A 21,907-nucleotide genomic window follows, 5' to 3' on the forward strand; every position below is an offset into this window, starting at 1 on the left:
CATGCTTGAACTAGAGTAATACCAGGATGGATGACCTCTTGAAAAATCTTGATGCTTTACCTTTATGAGCATCACTTAGATGCAATGAGTGTCAAGTGTTTCATTCATTTTCATGAGAGATAGGTTCTTGTGAAACACTGCTCATGGAATATCGGTCAATGAGTTTGACTCAAAGCTTACATAGTTGAATCCAATAAGAAACATCACAATTTCAATTTTTTTTTGTATAAACTATTGCACAATTGTTTACTTTATTTTTACATTAAAATTATTTGTACAATATGTAGAAATATATGCATATCAATTATCAACACGTTTAGATTAGTTAGATATACATTTTCAAATTGTATTCTTTGACTAAAAAATTACTATTAAAAATAAAATAGTACTCATATTATTATTACAAATATATATCATAGCCAATGCAAAAATAAAATATCTATTATATACTATTTTAAACATTTTTTTAAACCAAAAAAGTTACACATCGCTAATGAAATAACCCCATAAAATGAATAATATCTAGAGAAATTAAGATCTCCCATCATCCCCATATTTGGGAGGGAAGAAAATTGAACATCTTTGACAAGTGAAGGCACTGCAACTTCTCGTTCGGAAGGATCTACCGGCGTCAACTCTAAACAAAGGTAGAATTCTTCTCTTTGCTCAATTTTTATGAGAGTTTCCGTCAATACTTTTTAAATATTGTATAGATGAGTTCAATAATGTTATTTTTGTATCGTTGACATATTTGAAATATCCATCAGTGCATTTTCAAGATATGGAGAGAATATTTGCTTCTTTATGTCAATCAAATTTCTGATCTCATTTCATGGCACCCATTTGTGCTCCACAACGAAGAATCATAATGATGGAATTAATTTGTGCCCCACAGCCAGGCACCACGATTATGGAATTATCTATATTAAAAGCTTCAGTCCGCTATCTATACGTATCTTTTCATTGTAGCAAAACTTGGGATAATTAATTCAGAAAATGCGTAGTTTCTGATATTTATTTAGTTGGTAGCACAATCAACAATAGGGTAGGGCAGATCATTTATGTCGCGTACACAGAGTCGATCGTATATGGAATTTACTATTTGTAGGGCCAAGGCGAGTCTTGCAAATTGGTGTTATCCCCTACTTGATGGGATCACTGGTAAGTTATCATACTGGTGAAGTTGTTGTTCATCTGGGTAAGTGACAATCAAATGCGTGTCTCCCTTTTGGAGGTCTTCTAGTGTTTTTGCAATAGAATGTGTGTCAGTTGCAATCAAACAACATGGTAATAATGTCAACAAAGCCAATGGATGGAAGTTAAACAACAGATGAAAAAATCTATGGTGACTGATATAGTTTTTGAGTGACACTGTGGTACACATATTTTGTCTGCCTGGGTTTGAGTCAATCAAGTGCATATCCTCTTGCCAGAGATTATCTAGTACTAGAATGAGGACATGGCTATCCTCCCTATAAATTGCACCATTGACTAAATTTCAAAATAACCGAAAACACAATGATTTTTTTCGAAATTTTCAGCATTTGATCTTCATGATCTGTATATTTTGTGATTGAAAACAACAATTTTTTTGAGAAAAAATTGCCATGTTTTCGTGAATCTGAAAAAAAATCATGTTTGACATTTTTTTTGTTTTTGGTACATTTTGTTTGGAGATTAGCCAGTACCCTAGATATGATGTCATGATATTGCTATCAGGATTCAACCATTTATTTTTTTAGTCAAACTCATTGGCCCATGTTTTACAAGTATTGGTTTACAAGGACACCTCTCTCATGAGAATGAATGAACCACTTATCACTCATTGCATCTAGGTGATTCTCACAAGTGAAAAACACTAGGCCTTCTTGGGGTCACCCATCCAAGTACTACTCTGGCTCAAGTATGCCTAACCATAGAGTTTCCTCCAAGATTAAGCCCACTTACCTTACAACCCCATCTGCAAAACCTTCAACAAGTGTTGTGCCTTGTAAACCATTCATTGTAGAGCCCCTTAAGTTCATCAATTGATAAGTAGGAGATATTTTCCATAGCAAGTTGAATTATGATGCTATCAGTTTTCATCTGTGCATTTTTTGAGTCAAACTCATTGACCTATGTTTCATGAGTAGAGTAGCTTGCAAGAATCCATCTTTCATGAGAATGAATTGAACACTTAACACTTGTTGTATGTAGGTACAGCAGGCTTTCCTGAGAGGTCATCCATCACAATACTACTGCAGCTCAAGCATGCTTAACCAATAGGTTGCTTAGGTTCATCTCAGGTTGGTAGGGATTTTTGAAATCTCAGCTGTTGATGAAGTGTGAGAGATTAAACACTCAAAAGAATGGAGAATGAAGAGTGCAAACCAATGTGCAATAAGAAAATCATAATCCACGGTGAATTTCTGACCCCCTTTATCCTAACAAGGAGTGAAGATTTGAACTACCTCTGGATAAAGTCCAAGTACTCATGAAATTTCTGATCTGCTTTTAATGATTAATTCAAACACTTAGTGGATTTCTGATCTCCATAAGGTATTTTATCCTGACAATCACCTAATTCTTGACCTAATCCCTATGACAAATTCCTAATGCATGGCCAAAATCTGATCTCTTTGGGGGAAATCCTTGGCGAGTATGGAAATTGGATTGAATATGTAACCAAATTCCAAACAATGTTCTAATTTCCCACCTGTGTTTAAAGGTATTCTGAATGAACATGATATTTACAATCAGCATTAGGTGATTTGTCCAAACAATGGCTTGATTTCTGACTTTGCTCCAAGTATTTGTCCAAGTACAATTTGAAATTTTGATCTGCCTTGAAGCTGAGGTCCAAACAAGTGTGAAAAGTCAAATTTAATCCAAGACAACATCTAAACAAATTGCAAAAAATATGATCTGTTGGACAAAATCCCAAACACCTACCGAATTTCTGATCTCCTTTTGATGAAAATTCAGTATAACAGAGGTGCTGCAGTACTTCGGGATCTTGGGGTGTCGGGACAAGTTTTTGGAACGGGGGGACAAAGGGCCCCAATTTTAGGATGGCAAGGGGACAGCTGGGGGACGATGGCGGGGGGCAGGGGCTGATGTATGCTATACATATAGAACTTGAAATGCTGGTTATGAAATGATGTTTCAGTATAACATACCAATTGAAATGCTTGAACATAACAAAATTGGAACACGAACTAGAACCATTTTACACTCAACATAGTAACATAGTACATACCCAATAGTAACATTCAAAAAATAAAATTCAAAGAGACATTCAAGTACCCATCCTAGCGATGGTGTGGTTGCGGAATGGTGGAGGTGGGGGTACTCGAGTACTCCCAAATACGCAATGCGGGGACATCCCGAGATGGGTACTTCAAGGTTTTTTGGGGGGTGCGAGTCCCTGGGTTTCACTGTGTAAATTCCAAACAACCCCTTGATTTCTGACCTAGGTTATGAGCAAATGTTTAACAAGCATCACATTTGCAACTTGCACAAAACAATCTGTCCAAACAAACACGAAAGAAACAACCTGTTTGGATGAAAAATCGTAACCAAGATGAAAATTTAAAATTCCAATCACTTTTAAAAGTCTCATACACTATTTGAAGCTGCTCAAGCTAAATTCCTAATGAGGGTTGAAATTCCTACTCTTCATAGGACAACTTTCAAGAGATTTTTTTTAGTGAAATGACCATTGTTTTAAGTGAAATTCAAAAATCACTAGGAGGGTCAACCTGCTTGGAGGTTATAATTCAAAACTTTAAGTGCTATACAAGATCAGCTTGCCGGGAGGTCACTTCTAGGATGTTTAAATGCAGTGTGAGGTCAACCCACTTAATAGAGGGAGGGCTTTTGGAATAAATTTCTTAAATGCTATCAAGGTTGGCCTTGTAAACTCCAATAGGTGCATCCTTTTGAAGGATCCCATAAAGGAAGCTCAAAAATGTTTTCACTTCAATCACAATCTAATTCAATGCAAGGCAAAACCAATTATGTGTAGAGCAACCTATAAGGGCAGTCCAAATGTATTCACTTCAATTACAATCTAATTCAATATAGGCCAAATCAATTAAGTGCATCATAGATAAGAGGGAGTGCAGACTAGAGAAAGAAGGAAATGTGTGTTGATGTTTGTAGTTGTAGGAGATATCCTGAATACTTGCATGGTGGTTCTTTCATATACATGTGTTTGCAAATATGAAAAGACATGCAACATGCGAAGAGACATTCGTTTGGAAATATGAAGAGACTCGCATTTGGAAAATGAAGAGACTTTCAGTTATGATATGAAGAGTCTCTCAATTCAAGATATATATGATTGCTTTGTGTGATGAGTGTTGTATATAGTTAGAAGCATTGTGCTTAGACCTTAATTATTTAATGAAAGAGATACATTATTTTGTGTGGTTGGGTCTCTCCCCTCAAGTTGGAGGGTTTTCCTAGGATAAATTGTTGTGTCTTTCTTGCCTTAGTGTTCTTTATCTTGTTTATTGTTGTTTATCTTTATTTCTGGGTAGAACATTAACATGGTATTAGAGCGGGTTAGATAACAACAAATAAAGGAGTTTCTCTTGTTCATTATGTTCAGATATTTTTTTATTTGATAAATTTCATAGGGCATTCACTGTTCGATTGTGGTGACTGATTAGGAAAGTACTGTACATACTTTATAAATTTTTTGGGACTCGGGGCATCGTCCTGAAATTTTTTTTTGGGCCTTTTTTATTGGGATTTTGGGCCGACATGCAATTATTAATTATAACCCTAAAGTAGTAAAAATACTTGTATAAAAGAGCTTAGGATTAGGGATTGTTTCATAGTTGTGATGCGAAATTGGTTCTTGAGGTGGTATTGAGCTATCAGGGATTACGGATTGTAATTAGGTTATAATCACTGGATCGTAATAATATCTGACTTGTTGTTTGGTGGACGTAGCCCAGGGATTGAGTGAACCACGTTAAATCTTGGTGTCTTGTGTTCTGTCCTGTGTGATCTATTATTTTCTGTTATTGGTTATATTTGCATGTAATTGTTATTTCTGTCCATGGTTTAATCCTAACGAGTGGTATCAAAGCCTAGTTGTTTTTCAGTTATCCTCTGCAGGAAAGTCTCACGGTTGAGTGGGAGCAATGGCAGATGAGGGTAAGCTGAGGGTTGATAGGTTTAATGGGCAAAACTTTTAGTTATGGAAGATGCAAATGGAAGACTATCTTTATGAGAAGGATTTATGGAAGCCGTTGGAAGGCAAAGCCAAGAATCAGGGATCTATGTCAAATGATGAATGAGATCTTTTAGACAGAAAGACACTTGGAAGCATTCGATTATGCTTGGCACCATCAGTGGCATTTAATATTACAAAAGCAAAGATGATAGAAGAATTGATACAAACCCTAGCGAAACTATATGAAAAGCCCTCCGCTTCAAACAAGGTATTTCTCATGAAGCATTTATTTAATATGAAAATGGCAGAAGATGGATCTGTTGCAAATCATTTAAATGAGTTTAATACTATTACTCGTCAGTTATCTTCTGTGGGTATCAATTTTGAGGAGGAAATTAAGGCTCTTGATTTTGTGTTCTTTGCCTGAAAGTTGGAATGGGTTGGTAATGGATGTGAGGAATTCTGTTTCTGGATCTAGTACCCTAAAATATGATGATGTGATCGGTGTTGTTTTGAGTGAGGAAACTCGTAGGAAATCCTCAGGTGGATCTAAATCAGGAAGTGCTTTGAATGCACAAAGTAGGGGCAGAATGACTGAGAGAGGAAGTAATTCTAGAAATCATGGGAAATCAAGAGGAAAGTCAAAGGGGAGGAGGTCTCAATTGAGAGGATCGAACGACTGCTAGTACTGTGGGAAGCCAGGGCATAAAAAGAAAGATTGTTGGAATCGAAAGAAAAATGAAGGAGATAAATCAGATGGAGACAAGAAGGCAAATGTGGTAAGTAACAAATTCGAAGAGGATGCTTTGCTTCTGTCTTTAGAAAGTGTTGATAATTCATGGGTTTTAGATTCTGGTGCTTCATTTCATACTACACCTCATAGAGGTTATTTCATTGATTATATCCAAGGGGATTTTGAGCTTGTTTATTTGGGGGATAATGAACCCTGTCAGATTGTTGGAAAGGGCAAAATTAAGATTAAGTTGCAGAATTAGAATCATTGGCTACTACATGAGGTAAGACATGTTCCAAGACTGAGTAGGAATTTAATTTCAGCAGGGCAATTCGGTGTTGAGGGTTGTGTAGTTACTTTTAATGAAAAAAATTGGAAGGTTTCAAAAGGTTCCCTTGTAGTGGCAAAAGGTGTGAAAGTAGGCACTTTATATCTTTGTACAAGTCATATTGTTCCTTCTACTTTAATTGTTTAAGAGAAAAATGAATGTTCAAGAACAGTTGCTGCAGTTGAGCAGGGAGAACAAATAGCTGTTGTAAATTCTGATACAGCATTGTGGTACAATAGACTTGGGCACATGAGTGAGAAAGGTATGAAAGTACTTCATTCAAAGAAAGTTTTACCAAGTTTGAAATGTGTTAATATGGATTTCTGTGAAAGTTGTGTGTATGAAAAACAAAAGAGAGTGAGTTTTGTAAAGACTGGGAAGGAAAACAAAAAAGGAGAAATTAGAGCTTGTGCATACAGATGTATGGGGATTGGCTTAGGTATCTTCCCTTGGTGGCTCTCATTATCATGTTACATTTATTGATGATGCAACTAGAAAATTATGGGTTTATTTCCTTAGACAGAAATCTGATGTATTTCAAACTTTTAAGAAATGGAAATGCTTGGTTGAAAATGAGACTGGTAAGAAGTTAAAATGTCTCATTTGATAATGGTGGTGAGTATTGCAGTCGTGAATTTGAAGATTATTGCTCCACTAATGGTATTTGTAGATAGAAAACTGTTCCAAGGACTCCACAGGAAAATGGAGTGACTGAATGCATGAATAAGACTATAATGGAGCGTGCAAGGAGCATGAGGTTGCATGTTGGGTTGCCCTTACACATGTGGGCAGAGGCTATCAATACTGCTATATATTTGATTAATAGAGGTCCCTCTACTCCTTTGGGCTGTGGTATTCCAGAGGAAGCATGAACTGGTAAGAAAGTGAGTTATTCTTTTCTCAAAACCTTCGGCTATGAAGTATTTGCTCACATAGATTCTGAAAATAGAACCAAGCTGGAAGCTAAGTTAAAGAAATGTGTATTTGTTGGATATGGCATTAATGAATTTGGTTATAGGCTTTGGGATTTTGAAAATCATAAAATTTTAAGAAGCAGGGATGTCATATTCAATGAGAAAATGTTGTACAAAGATCTGTTGCAGCAACATGAGAAGAAAGAAGATGATTATGTAGTGCTGGATGATACCCCAAAAGCTGATGTTCCAGCCATTCTTCATGATGTGCAACAACCGCAACAACAAATACCACACACACCGATGAATGTTAGATGGTCAACAAGGCAAATTAGACCTCTTGAAAGATTCTCTCCCTCTTTGTATTCAATTTTACTTACTGATGCTGGTGAACCTGAATGTTATGATGAAGCAGTTTAGGTGGATAGTAAGATTCAGTGGGAGTCTGCAATGAAAGACGAAATGAACTCTTTGCTGAAAAATAAGACTTGAGATTTATGCAAATTGCCTGCAGGTAAAAAAGCTTTACAGAATAAGTGGGTTTACAGGTTGAAAGAAGAGGAAGGAGGTAAGAAAAGATTTAAAGCCAAGTTAGTTGTGAAAGGATTTGCACAAAAAAAGGGTATTGATTTTGATGAGATATTTTCTCCTGTTGTTAAGATGACTTTTATCCGTACTGTTTTAAGTCTTGTGGCTATTGAAGATTTGCATTTAGAGCAGCTTGATGTTAAAACAACCTTCCTTCATGGTGATTTGGATGAAGAGATATATATGGCTCAGCCACAGGGATTTGCGGTCAAAGGTAAGGAGAATTTAGTGTGCAAATTGAAGAAAAGTTTATATGGCTTGAAGCAAGCACCTCGGCAATGGTATCTGAAATTTGACAGTTTTATGCATGAGCATGGATACAATAGGTGTTATTCACATCATTGTGTTTATTTTAAGAGGTTGAATGATGACAACTACATTATTTTATATTTATATGTTGATGATATGTTTGTAGTTGGGTCTAACATGGATCATATTAAGGGGCTAAAATGCCAGTTAGCACATGCATTTGCTATGAAGGATTTGGGGGCAACAAAACAAATCCTTGGTATGAAGATTTGCAGAGATAGGAAGAACAGAACATTGACGCTATCTCAGGCTGATTATGTGGAGAAGGTGTTGCAACGTTTCTCTATGGAGAATGCTAAAGCTGTTAGCACACCTTTACCTGGTCATTTGAAGTTGACTAAGGAGATGTGTCCTGAGACACAAGAAGAAGAGGATAAGATGTCCAAGGTACTCTATGCTTCAGCTGTAGGAAGCTTGATGTATGCTATGGTATGTATTAGGCCAGATCAAAGTAACGAGAATCGGAATCGGCACGATCGAATCGAATCGTGAATCGGGGGTGAATCGCCGGTGAATCGGCAAATTTGAAAAAACCCTTTAAATGTAGAGATTTTAACAATTTAAGACTTATTTCATGCACCCTTTATTGAATATAACTTAAACACACTATAACATCATCAAATAGAAGTTGAAACTTAACATATATAAACATGGAAGTTTGTGTTTACCACATGGGGTAAAGAGTTTTTATAAGACAGCTTCACATCCAACACCTACTCCAAGTGCTTCAAAGCATATCACCCCTCTCGAAAGGCTTGCTCTATTGTTCTCTCCACCACAGACACTCCATGCCTGCAACAGCTTCAGGTCTCATCAACTGGTGAGACTTCCCACGATTGATAACCGCAGCGACTGGGGGTCTAGGGGGCAACGCCCCCAGCGGGGTCGAGGGGCAGCGCCCTCGCGGGGTCCTCCGGGCGCGCTCCCTGTCGCGATACAGGGCGGGGTCGAGGGGCAGCGCCCCCGTCGCCAAAACCAAATTTGCACTCTGAAACCCACACAAAACTATATGAAACACTGTTTTTGTGATTTTCTTCTGATCACACACTCTTTCTGGGAACCGCTGATGTTTTACTACCTGATTATGTCTTTCCCTTCCCTTGGGCATCATCCGTTATGCATTCTAAACATTTTTTATTTGTCGTCGTTTTTTTTTTTTTTTTTTTCTATAACCTATGGTTCTTCTTTTCTCTTCTCCTCTCTTCTAGTCATGCTTAACAATTAGAAGGCCCTTTAGGGTTATAACAAAGAGGAAAGGTAAAAAAGAAAGCAAAAAACATAAGTGATTTTTTTATTATTTCCAACTAAACATGCATGCTGTTGCCAGCCGATTTTTGGCGATTTCTAATGGCGATTCAGGCGATTTTTTGAGTGAATCACCGATACATGCGATTCAAGCAATTCACCCGATGAAATTGCCGATCACGATTTTCGACTCCAAAAAAATCGGGGTGCATGAATCTGATCGCTGAATCGGCGATTCACGCGATTTCAGCGCGATTCTCGTTACTCTGGGCCAGATATTGCACATGCAGTGGGAGTTGTTAGCAGGTATATGAGTCATCCAAGAATTGAGCATTGGAATGCAGTCAAATGGATTCTTAGATATTTGAGAGGAACATCCAATAAGTGTTTACACTTTGGGGGCTCTACTATTGATTTACAGGGCTATGTTGACTCAGATTTGGCAGGGGATATTGATATCAGACGGAGTACTACAGGTTGTGTCTTTACTGTTGGTGGGGCAGTCGTGAGCTGGGTTTCTAGGTTATAAAAGGTTAGTGCTTTATCCACTATAGAGGCAAAGTATGTAGCTGCTACAGAGGCAACCAAGGAGATGATATGGTTTTAGTTCTTCTTGGAAGAATTGGGACACCCTCAGAAGGATAATTATTTGTTTACAGATAGTCAAAGTGCCATTCATCTTGCAAAGAATTCAGCTCTGCGTTCAAAGACCAAACACATATAGTTGCGGTACCATTTCATTTGATTAGTTTTGGAGGATGGACAGTTAAAGCTGGAGAAGATACATACAAATGACAATCCAACAGATATGTTAACTAAAGTAATAACAAGGGAGAAGCTGAACTCCTCTTCAGCTTCGGTTGGTTTTCTTGACTGAACATGCATAAAAGAATAGCAGAGTCTAGGGTGGTTTGATCCAGTGGGAGCCTCATGGAGTAGCGACATAGCTACAAGATCAGTCTCCAAGTGGAAGATTGTTGTTTAGTGTGGAGCTTAATCAGTCCCCAAGTGAGAGATTGTTAGATTGTGGTGACTGATTAGAAAAGCACTGTACATACTTCATAAATTCTTTGGGGCTTGGGGCATCGGCCTGGAATTTTTTTTTGGGCCTATTTTATTGGGATTTTGGGCCGACATGTAATTATTAATTATAATTTTTTTTTGGGCATATTTTATCGGGATTTTGGGCCAACATGTAATTATTAATAACCCTAAAGCAGTAAAAATACTTGTATAAAAGAGTTTAGGGTTAGGGATTGTTTCATAGTTGTGATGCGAAATTGGTTCTTGTGGCAGTATTGAGCTGTAAGAGATTACGGATTGTAATCAGGTTATAATCACTAGATCGTAATAATATCGGACTTGCTATTTGGTGGACGTAGCCCAAGGAGTGGGTGTACCACGTTAAATCTTGGTGTCTTGTGTTCTTTCTTGTGTGATCTATTATTTTCTGTTATTGGTTATATTTGCATGTAATTGTTATTTTTGTCCGTGGTTTAATCCTAACATTCACATTGGCTAGATGTTCCTGGAGATAAAAACTTTTAGAGATTTGAGAGGAGAGCTAGATGAAAACTTGTTTCTTCTTCAAGTAGTAGATTTGTGATGGAGTCTACAATAGTGCTAAATTTGTAAGGGGTTATGGGACTCGGACTCGCTTCTGACTCGAAAAGTCAAAATCCGACTCGAACTTAGACTTGGCAAGGACTCGGAAAATTGAAAAACCCATGAAATTCAAAGATTTTAAAGGATTTTAAGATTTTTTCATGCATCTTTTAGTCAATTAACATCAAATACATAATAATTTAGATAAATAGAAGCTACGTAATACACATACACAATTTTTACATAGATCACATAAGTATAAAATCGAATTTTTGAAGGAAAAAAATTGAATAGCACAATATAAAGTAATAAACATAGCGTCACTACAGTGTCAAGTGTCTACAATATTCATAGATTACGAAATTCATGGTATCAAAAGTTCAAAACATATATCAAAATAACTAGAGTGTAGAACAGTTGAAGACTAAGGCTAATAATAGCCTATGTCCTCCGACAAATACGCCTAAGGTAAGTCATTGAAGACTATAGAGCCATCCTCTCTCCCTTTGTCTAAGGCTCATCCTCATCCTCATCCTCATCCACATAATCCTCATCATCAGACACGGATCCATCACTCCTAGCCTCAGGGTCCTGCACTCAGTCTCCTCGCACTCTAGCCTTCTCGATTGTCATTGCTACTACCTCAGCCTCCTGATCCATCTGATCAACCCACTCCACATCTTCATCACTGAAGAGAGGATCAACAATCTCTGTGTTCCACTCTGCATGTGGATCAACATCTTCTAATACGATCGGTGATGTATCGGTGCCTAGGATCTATGGCGAAGGCGAAGGTTGTAGTGAACAAAGACAAGAGCATTCAATTTTTTCACTACCAACCTATTGCGCTTCTTCGAGTGTGTATGCTCAAATAAGCTCCAATTACGTTCGCATCTTGATGCACTAGATGACTGGCTCAAGATGCGAATCGTAATCTTTTGTAAATTTGGCACCTTAGTGCCAAACATCTCCCACCATGCATTTGAAACAAGAAAATTTTAAATCAATTCAATAATTTTGACTTTATCAAATTAAAATGGTAATATAATTAGAAATTAGGATGTAGAATCAAAGATTTTTACTAGGCATCAATTGTCCTATTTTTCTTGCACAACTCCTGTGCAAATAAGTCCGCTTGAGCTTTCTTAAACAACTCAATCTCACGGACTATGTTCCAATTGTTGAATCAGGTGACATTCTCTTTACTACATCATTGAGGCCACTCCACACCTCATCATTAACCTTGAAATGTGGGCTGAATTGGTATGTTGAATTAAGGAAGCAGATTGCTGTATGTATAGGCCTGTGAAGCAGATTGTGCCAGCATCTATCAATAACATCCCATATATGCCCATACCTATTTTGATTCCCTGCAAAAAAAGAGCGAATGACCTTCTTCGCCCTATCCATGCCCTCATAAATGTAGCCCATTGAGGGCTTCTCTTCATCAACAGTTCGTAGGAGAACAAGTAGTGGCTTTACCAACTGCAATCATTATGAAAGTTAGAAGAGAAACAATCAGCTTTAAGTTTTTTTTTTTTTAAATGAACAATAATTTATAACATAATTTCATAAGCAAAAAAAGTTGAAATGAGGACAAAAAGGAAATTATTGTCACAATATCAGTGACCGGTGTCCAAAAGAAAGCTTTATCAAAAACACGATCAGCTGCATCAATCCATGCAGTGGTCTTTGCATATGATGATGCAATCCACGCCTCACTAACAAACATGTGTCTCAAACGTCCCTTTGAATCAAACAAAGATTTAATGTGAGAAATTGGTTGCAAATCTAGTGAACCCTGGACGAGAGAACTCCTTTTGGTCAGTGTATTTCCTCATGAGGTTAAGGACCTATGTATGATTATATATGTATTTGTATACACTCCTTCCTTGCTCTATAATTGTTTTTATCCAAGGGAGTTTACCAAGATCCTCTAACATGAGGTCAATGTAGTGAGTAGCACAAGGGGTCCAAAATATGTGAGGGAAACTTTCCTGCAACAACATAATTTGCTGCATTATCTGCAACTATCTGCACCACATTCTCCTCACCCATGTCCTTTATCACTTCATTCATAACCTCGCAAAGATATTCAACATTTTTTGCTTTTCTTGAGGCATCAATTGATTTCCAAAAAACCATGGCCCCTGAAGAAAAAGAAACAAATTAGTATAATGACCAATAATGAATCATAATTTATAAACTTAATCACTTAAGTACAAAGTTCTACTTCTATTTTTTTTATGTCTATGTACAATTACCTGATGAGGAGACAACAAGGTTGACGAGTGTTCTATTCCTATCAATCCAACCATTAGTCATGATGGTGCAACTCTTCGTCTTTCACACCTCATGTTGCTCCTTGATTGCACCTTCTACATCACCCACCCTTTGGGTCAAAATAGGGCCTCCTAGCTCGTCAACACTAAGGGCTTTGAATCCCAGACCACAAACAGTAATAGCATCGATTGCAATTTGCCAATAAGGGGACTTAAAACAAATAAAATAAAATTTAAATTTAAACAAATTTGTATATTATAATTAAATTTGAAAACAAAATACAAATTAAAATAAACAAAATAAACATATTATTGTCTCTTGAAAGTTGAAACTTGAAAGTAGGAAAAGCAAGACATAAATTATAATTTAAATAAATAAGTACCTTGTTGCATTGAATGAAATTTTGTTGTAGAAGAAGTCTCCAAGTGCCAATTTTGCATAATCATGCTTCTCCTTGTTCCAACCCATGCTCTCAAGCTTTTGTTGTGCACTTGGAGTCGTGTGTGGAACAAACATGAAATCAAGTGTCAATCTTTGCTTATGAATGTGAGGCCCAATGTTCACACTCGTAGAAGCAGTGGCATCCGTAGGTAGAGTAGGTGATTATGGAGAGCGAAAACTAGAAGATCCCTGTTGGGCTAGTTGTGTCATTTCTTCTTGTTGCTTCTTTTTCAATTTTTTTTTTCTTATTTTTTCCTCTAAAAGAGTTTGCATGTCTTGCATAACATCTTGGGGTACATCTTTCCATTTTTTAGCATCATGCCTAAGTATATATGCGAGGTGATACTTCAATCTATTTATTCCTCCTTCATTATATACTACACCGCAATGCCAACATGTAACAACTCCCTTTTTGTGGCCTGGGATGGCATATTTCCAAGCTCTATCCCTTGCTATTGCACTTGGGTCTGCATCAGGGTTAAATGCCGGCCTAGTTCCACTTCCAAAAGGCTCACCTTGAGGCATTATGTCAATGTGTTTGCTGCTGCAATATGAATATATTATAAATAGAAAAAAGTTAGCATCAAATCAGATTTTTAAACTTTAGGGTCTTCTTACTTTGTCATCAAAATAAATTAGAATAAATCTTGATTCTAAATAGTAGATAATAGAAATAGAGAGTAAGCAAATGTAAACAAAATGGAAAGTAAAAAATATGAATGTAAAACATATTGCAAAACAACGCAAAGAAATGCAACTTGTTACTTACCTCTTCAAATTTTGCACAAAGTCAAATAATGGAAATGCAAATAAGTTTGTAGAAGTCTCCTGCAAATGCTTCTTTAAGCTCCTCTCAATGCTTAAGTGCAAGCTACAAAGTTGCACAAACCATCAACAATTAATATGGGAGAGCCAACCGGTTCGTTGATTTATCTCTCAAAACCTCAAAACCTCAATACTCTTCTCTAACTCTTTCCTCTCTATCACAAGCATGAGCAAATGGTGGAATGACCTTTTTAGGTCAAATAGATGTTATAACAATCGGAAAAATGCAACTTAAGTCATGGATTTTTATAATTTTTTTCACTTTAATGTCTTTGTCGTCGGTGAGAGTTGCAAAAGGATATGTTATGGATGATGGAGTTCAAGAATCTAAAAAAGAATCCTTATTTGGTGAAAGGGGAATTGTGTTGTATGAACTATAAGGAAGGCCACACAAAGGGCTGCTGCTCGAAGAAATAGTTTTGCGATATCTGCCAAATTGCAGGACATTCTACTAAGGAATGCCCATTCAATATGAAGACGAAAGGACATCAACAAGTGTTACTGATGCAAGAAGTGTCCACTGCAGGAGCAGGAACGAACACGAACAATGACGCAACCTCAGGAGGGTACCGTAATAATAGTAACAATGGAGGCCGAAGTCAGATACAATATGACTCGAGTGGACGATTGATGATACAATACCATGCGTGCAACCTCTGGGGGCACTTCGCCAGAGACTATCCCATGAAGGAAACGCTGCAGTTGTTATACAGATGGTTTGGTTCGGGAGACATGAAGATTTGAAATGCCCTAAACAAGGGGTGAACTTGTTAAGCATCAAAACATTTGATGAGGAGACACTAGCCATTACTCGCAAACAAGCAAAGAAGGCAATGTACCTAGATGTAGAGGAAGAAAAGAAGAGGTTGTAGCAAACACGAGTGGAATTGGAAAAGTAAATGGAAGTCGAAAAATCACAAACAAAAGACACTGCCGGCGCCTCGAAGACGAACCTAGTAGAACAAAATATTATAAGGCAGGTAATGCAAATGAAAGTTCCTATGAAACTAAATGACCTTCTTCTTCCAATGCCTCAGTTATGAACGACGATATTGAACATGACACTGCTCCCAAAAGCAACATAAGAGATAGGAAAGGATGGCAGTGAAACGACTGTAATAGACCCAATGTTACTAGCACTCACTACAGGAAGACATCAGATAGTAGTAAAGATGGGTACCCTGGGAATCGTACTCACGGACACAATCGTATACGAAGGGTTAGGAGTAAACATACTACCAAAGGATATATGAAAAAGTTGGGACAACCTACATTGTGGCCACCTACATTTCAACTTTTGACTGTCGATCAGCATGGGATCAAGCCTTTAGGGATCTTAATGGTGCCGCTTGTAACCATCGGAACGCAACCATTTTTATTGGATTTTGTGGTCATCTCGTTAAAAAGAAAAGGGTATGATGCCATCCTCAGACAGGGCTAGCTGGTACAAGCAAAGGTGAAACATGATTGGAAACGAAATACCTTGTCTATGGAAGGTGGAGGCTGGAGATTTGTATTCGACTTACATAGATGGTAGGTGAGGAGGCAATGTTGTCAGACATCGAAGACAAAGGCGGTGGTGACGACGAGGGAAAGAAAAGAATGAAACCTGATGAAGGAATATTGAGATTAGGAGGATCGAACGATGACGACTTGGACTCGGTGAACAACTTACTCCATTGGCAAATAGAGGACTGTGAACTTTTCTCGAGCTGTAAAATGTTAGGGATCGGTGATGGAAAAGAAGAGAATGAATTTTCGAAGGAGTATAAAGAAGTGAAGGAGGGAGAAGCATAGATCGATGAAACACCAGTGCGTAAATTTAGTAAAGACAAACCAATTAAGTACGAAGAGCCTACAGTAAAAACAATGAACTTAGGAGATGAAGGCAATCCAAAAAATATATTTGTGGGAGATGATTGGAATCTAGTCTTGAAGGCAACAACATTCAAAACATTCATGGAATATAAGGACGTATTCATGTGGACGTATAAGGGCCTGAAAGGGGTGCCGTTGAAGTTATGTGTCCACCGGATACCACTGATAGAAGGTGTAGTACCCGTATGGAAGCGACTGTACTGGATGAACAAAAATTATGCCGCATGGGTCATTGATGAGATCAATCGAATGTTGGAAGCAGGAATTAATTTTAGGTTGCAGACGAGTGAGTGGGTATTACCGATTGTGATATCTTTGAAGGACAACACTCAGATAAGAATATTCGTGGACTTTTGATGCCTAAATGCAGTAACGATTAAAGATCCGTTCCCGATACCATTCACCGATAACATTTTGGAAAAAGTTGTGGGGCATGAAATCTATTCATTTATGGATGGATTCTTTGGATACGACCAGATATCCATTGCTGAAGAAGATAGGCTTAAAACAACGTTCATCATTGAAGATGGAGTCTATGCCTACAATAGGATGTCGTTCGAACTGTATAATGCTTTGGCAACATTTCAGAGAATTATATTGCACATATTCGATAAAATGTCAGTAGGGAATTTGAAGGCATTTCTGGATGATTGGTCAATTTTTAGTGTGGAGGACAAGCATGTAACTGCACTCGAAGAATGCATGGGAAGATGCAGGCGGACGAGACTGGGACTGAATTTGAAGAAGTGTAGATTCATGGTATTGTAGGGAAAGCTATTAGGGCACATAGTATGCAAAGCAGGGTTGAAGACGAATCTTGACAAAGTTCGGGTAATCTTGGAAATGCCACTGTCGACGGATGTGATAGAGGTAAAATCGTTCCTTGGACATATTGGATATTATCAAAGGTTCATTAAGGGCTTTTTGAAAGTATACTACCCACTAAACAAACTAACCTGCAAATGAGAACCGTACAAATGGGATGCAGAGCATAATGAAGCCTTCAAAGGACTGAAAACCTGACTAGCTACAACACCGATCTTGGCTTATCCGAACTAGGATAAGGAGTTTCATGTTCATGTTGATGCATTGAACTACGCGATTGAAGCAACATTGGCACAGAGGGGTGATCATGAACTAGATCATCTAGTATGCTTTGTGAGTGGACTGTTATCTAAAGTAGAGAAAAATTACAATACAACAGAGCAAGAGGCACTCAGAATGGTGTACGTGGTACAAAAATTTAGACATTATCTATTGGTGATGCCATTTGTATTATGTAGACCATCAAGCACTGTTGTATCTCGTAAACAAGCCTATCATTCAGGGAAGGATAAGAAAATGGCTATTACTGTTGCAGGAGTTTACATTCAAGATTGTGGTATGATCGGTAAAGAGTCATGTAAGCGCAGATAACTTATCGAGGATAAAATCAGGAGAGCCACCGAGGGGTCAATGAAGATTTCCCTGACGCACAACTATTTCAGATTGTCGTATTGCCATCCTATTACATGCGTATCGGGGAATATCTTTCGACGGGACAGTTTCCTAGAGAAATGTTGCCAAATGAGAGGAGGAAACTAGTGCTAAGGAGTCGGACGTTTCAGTTGATCAATGGATTACTGTATAAGATGGGACCTGATCAGATTTTAAGACGGTGCGTGCTAGAAGAGGAAATCTCAAAGGTGTTGAAGGAAGCACATGAAGGACCAGTAGGACACATGGGGCTGGACACAACTGCGTGGAAGATACTTTTGGCAAGGTTATGGTGGCCAACTGTGCACAATGGTGCTAGGGAGTGGGTCATGGTGTGCGATACATGTCAAAGAGCATGGAAACCACTGAAGAGGGACTTCATGCCTCTCAACCCTTTACAGGCATATGAGTTATTTGAAAGATGGGGGTTGAACTTTGTCGAACCCCTCAAGGTAAGTAAAACTAGAAGATGCAAGTAAATCGTGGTAGTGATGAAATACCTTACCAAGTGGGTGGAAGCGTGGGCCCTACCAGACAACTTTGTGGTAAGCACGGCAAAATTTATTTATGAGCAAATTATCACAAGGTACGAGATCTCGCTGCAGTTGACAAGTGACTGTGGGGGACACTTCGTGAATCATGTCATTCGACTGCTTACCACAGAGTTCAAGATTTACCATTCCCTATCGAGTCTGTACTATCCAAGAGCCAATGGACAAGCAGAAGCTACTAATAAGATCCTAGTTGGAGTGATTTATAAATCTTGTGTAGTTGAGGGAGAAGATTGGGAAGAAAAGCTACTATCAGCGTTATGGGCGTACCATATTTCATACAAGGTAACCACATGACACACTCTGTTTCAGTTGATGTATGGACAAGAGGTTGTGGTACCGAGTGAATTCATGGTACCAAGTTTAAGGATCGCAATTGAAAACAAATTGGGAGATATGGAAAGTTTGAGGGAAGAAATGTATAATTTAAATAAACTTGATGAGCGACAATTGCAGGCACAATGGGCCATGAAAGTCACATAGAATGGGTGTAAGGTATCGAATGACAAGCATTTAAAATTGAATAAATTTCAACCAGGCCAACTAGTGTTGAAGTATAATGGGCGTAATGATATCAGACTAGGGAAATTCAAGGTGAAATGGGTAGGATGGGGCAATCAAATTATGGAGACTCAACAGGAAGGAAGTGCTTGATGCAATGAACGGGTCGAAGTTGAAAATCTTGAAAGAAACGTCCCTCCTTTGATGAACAATTGAAAGAGAATAAATAATATATATATGTGAAATAAATAAGTGTAAATAATGTATAAGGAAAAGCACATTAAAATTCTCATAGTATGGCCATAGATGAGAAAGCAAATAAGTAAATATAAGAGGAAATTAAAATTATATGAGCAACGACAAAATAAACTGAAGGTTATATAACCGATGTACGAGCAATAGTTGAAGAAAAGGCACCGTACAAACTTGAAACAAATACAAGATACCATACAGACATTATTTGGAAGAAAAGGGCTATCGTATGACTGCATGGTTTAAGAGAGACATAATATGAGAAATAGCATTTACCGTATGGTCTTCGTACAAATAGATAGGGGATAAGATCACTGTACGAATGGAGGGTAACATAGAAGTTGATACCGTATGACATTGGGTACGGATGTGAAGACACACTAAAGTGAGAGGACCACCGTACGAAAGGCAGAGCAGAGGAGAGAACACCGTATGGAAAGGGAGATCACTTCTAGACAAGGAATAGATACCGTACAGCCCAAAAGAAATGAAATAAACACTGTACAACCATTTTAAAGAGACCGTACAACCCAGGAAATAAAAGATATAAAGTGGCACAGGTCATCACATGCAATCGTACGGCTATACGACAATAAGAAACCGCAGAGAGGAACCTAACATATATATGGTACGACTAAGAGGATTTCGTACTGCTGTACAATCATAACATGTGCAAGAGGTTGTCTCAAAGGAACAAAACATATACACCGTACAAAAGGTCAAGAGAGGACATACTATACTTGTAATTACCGTACGGACATAGGGAGAGGATGATTTGTATGGATTCAGAGGTAGCTAAATACAATACCATATGACACTTGACTTACAAACAGGAGGCAATTGAAGGCTACCGTATGGTGTATGAACAATTGAGAGGGTTATAAAAAACGTACTAAGATATATGTCACAACAGTATGCATTCAGTTTGAAAGAGAGTGGAAAAAGAAGTTAGAAGAAGACTCATCAAGCAGTGCAATGAACAAAAATGTATAGTCTTTACCATCAGGTGTACATATTGCAGGCAATATAGGCAAAAGGAAAGCAAGGGCATGATCGCCTCTAGCAACACATCTCATGCCTCAGAATATGGCATTTGAGGGTTTGAATGGATTGGAGTGTAGAAAATGGTGGCAGGAGGTTCCGAATGATCACGTTGTGAAGGACAACATACAGAGGGCACATGTAGAATGGGTGACTTTGAGGGGTTTTTTCGCACAATGTTAGAAACCTATGACAAGTTCTCTTGAACATGCTCATTTCCTTACCTCGGACAGAATTTGGTGATCTCTTTCAGAGCCCCAGACTTCACCAGGGTGTTCGGCATACCAGGTCATGCGTAGGGAGGAGGAAAATCAATAATAAACCAAAGAAATTTGATCGGAAAACCAAAGAGTAGTTGGTAGAATTAGTATGTGGGAAATGGTTGCAGGCAAAAAGTGAAGCATTGATGGATTCTTCGAAGGCAAGAGTACTAAAGAAATTTGAGGTGCTGGAAGGACATTGGTGTTGTTTGATGGATTTAGTGAAGGGTAGTGTAGTGCCTGCCCCTAAGTCGCATTTCAGTCATCCTTGCCAAACTCTTTTAGGCCAATGTTATGTTTGATGATTAGTATTATTATTTTAGAGATTATCAGATGTTGTTTTACACTCAGTTTATTATATGATGAGATTACTTGGTACTCTATATTTCATGTATGTATGATGATTATTCAATGTTTTCAATTATCGATGATGATTAGTTAGATGGTTTATTATCACATGTGCTTTCTTATGGATACTTACCCAATACTGCATGTGTATGGTGTGAGTGTTTGTTTTCTTTATGTATGGTGTTTCTGATGTGGTTAAGGAAGGGAGTCGTAGTCACCTGCTAGTCGGGATCTACACGATGCACCACTTCCTGCCATTGTCTGTTTAGCTTAGAATATTGTGTTTGTACATGCGTGGATTTTATGCAGGTTGCAGGTACCGGGTATCGACTTCCCTGATTTGCCAGGATGAGCGTACCCTATCGCATTATCTCAATGGTAAGAGAGGGGAGATAAACTCTTAAGTCCAAATCCTAAACCCTTTAGCCAATTGTCCTAATTGATAATTAGGACAAGTATCTGAGTTAAGTACCCTCCGACTGCATCAAATGATGTAATTTCGTGATTATAACCCTTTTGTTTGATTTAGTATGTGTTTTTCTATGATGGGTTTTCGTATGTTGCTTTATGAGTCCTTGATGTGTTTTCTATTAATTAAGTCTAATTAGAAAGATTAATTAATGATTTAATTTAATGTAGAATTAATATGATATCTTTAATATTTAATTAATTGAGAAATTAATTAAATAAAAGAATTAAATTTGGAGATTAAAGTTAAGGATAAATTTAGAACGTGATAATATTTATTTAATTTAATAATAATATATTTAGAGTTCATTTTTAAATAAATGCTAAATAGTATTGTTATTTAAATTAATTAAATATTTTATCAATTAAGTTTCTAAAATAAATTAAAAGTGGAAAAGATATTAAATTATTAAAGTTTCTAGATCGCATGATGTGAGCTTGAGTTGAAAATAAAAGAAATAAATTAAAAGATAATATAATAGAAATAATAATGTTATTTTAATTTCATAAAGTGCACATGAGATTAAAGTAATAAATTAATTTAAAATAGAAGTCAAGTGGAATATTAAATAAAGTTATTTAATAATTCAACTTAATGTGCATGAAAAGATGAATGCAAAATAAAAGAAAAGATAATAAAAGTTAATTTTGAGTTAACTTAGTTGTGCAAAGTGTCTTCTCGGGTGAACGCACA

General features: G+C 37.4%; 1 protein-coding gene across 2 annotated transcripts in view; it reads left to right on the forward strand.

The window, feature by feature from the left end:
• The first annotated feature begins 492 nt into the window (after positions 1-492).
• LOC149555244 (large ribosomal subunit protein mL43-like) overlaps positions 493-21,907 on the forward strand; it is a 99,182-nt gene continuing 77,767 nt past the window's right edge. The window contains exon 1 of one of the 2 annotated variants that reach the window (XM_089829352.1): positions 493-647. Coding sequence is in view for 1 of the 2 variants with exons in the window: in XM_089829351.1 (XP_089685477.1) it covers positions 1,150-1,161 (12 nt within the window). In the remaining variant the exon portion in view is untranslated. Of the gene's footprint in view, positions 648-1,010; positions 1,162-21,907 lie in introns of those variants that run through there. The other variant, XM_089829351.1, reaches the window with a different exon arrangement.

This window comes from Cupressus sempervirens, chromosome 5 (genome assembly GCF_028749045.1).
Source record: "Cupressus sempervirens isolate cs-2001-9-10 chromosome 5, ASM2874904v1, whole genome shotgun sequence".
In the NCBI taxonomy this organism is placed as follows: domain Eukaryota; kingdom Viridiplantae; phylum Streptophyta; class Pinopsida; order Cupressales; family Cupressaceae; genus Cupressus; species Cupressus sempervirens.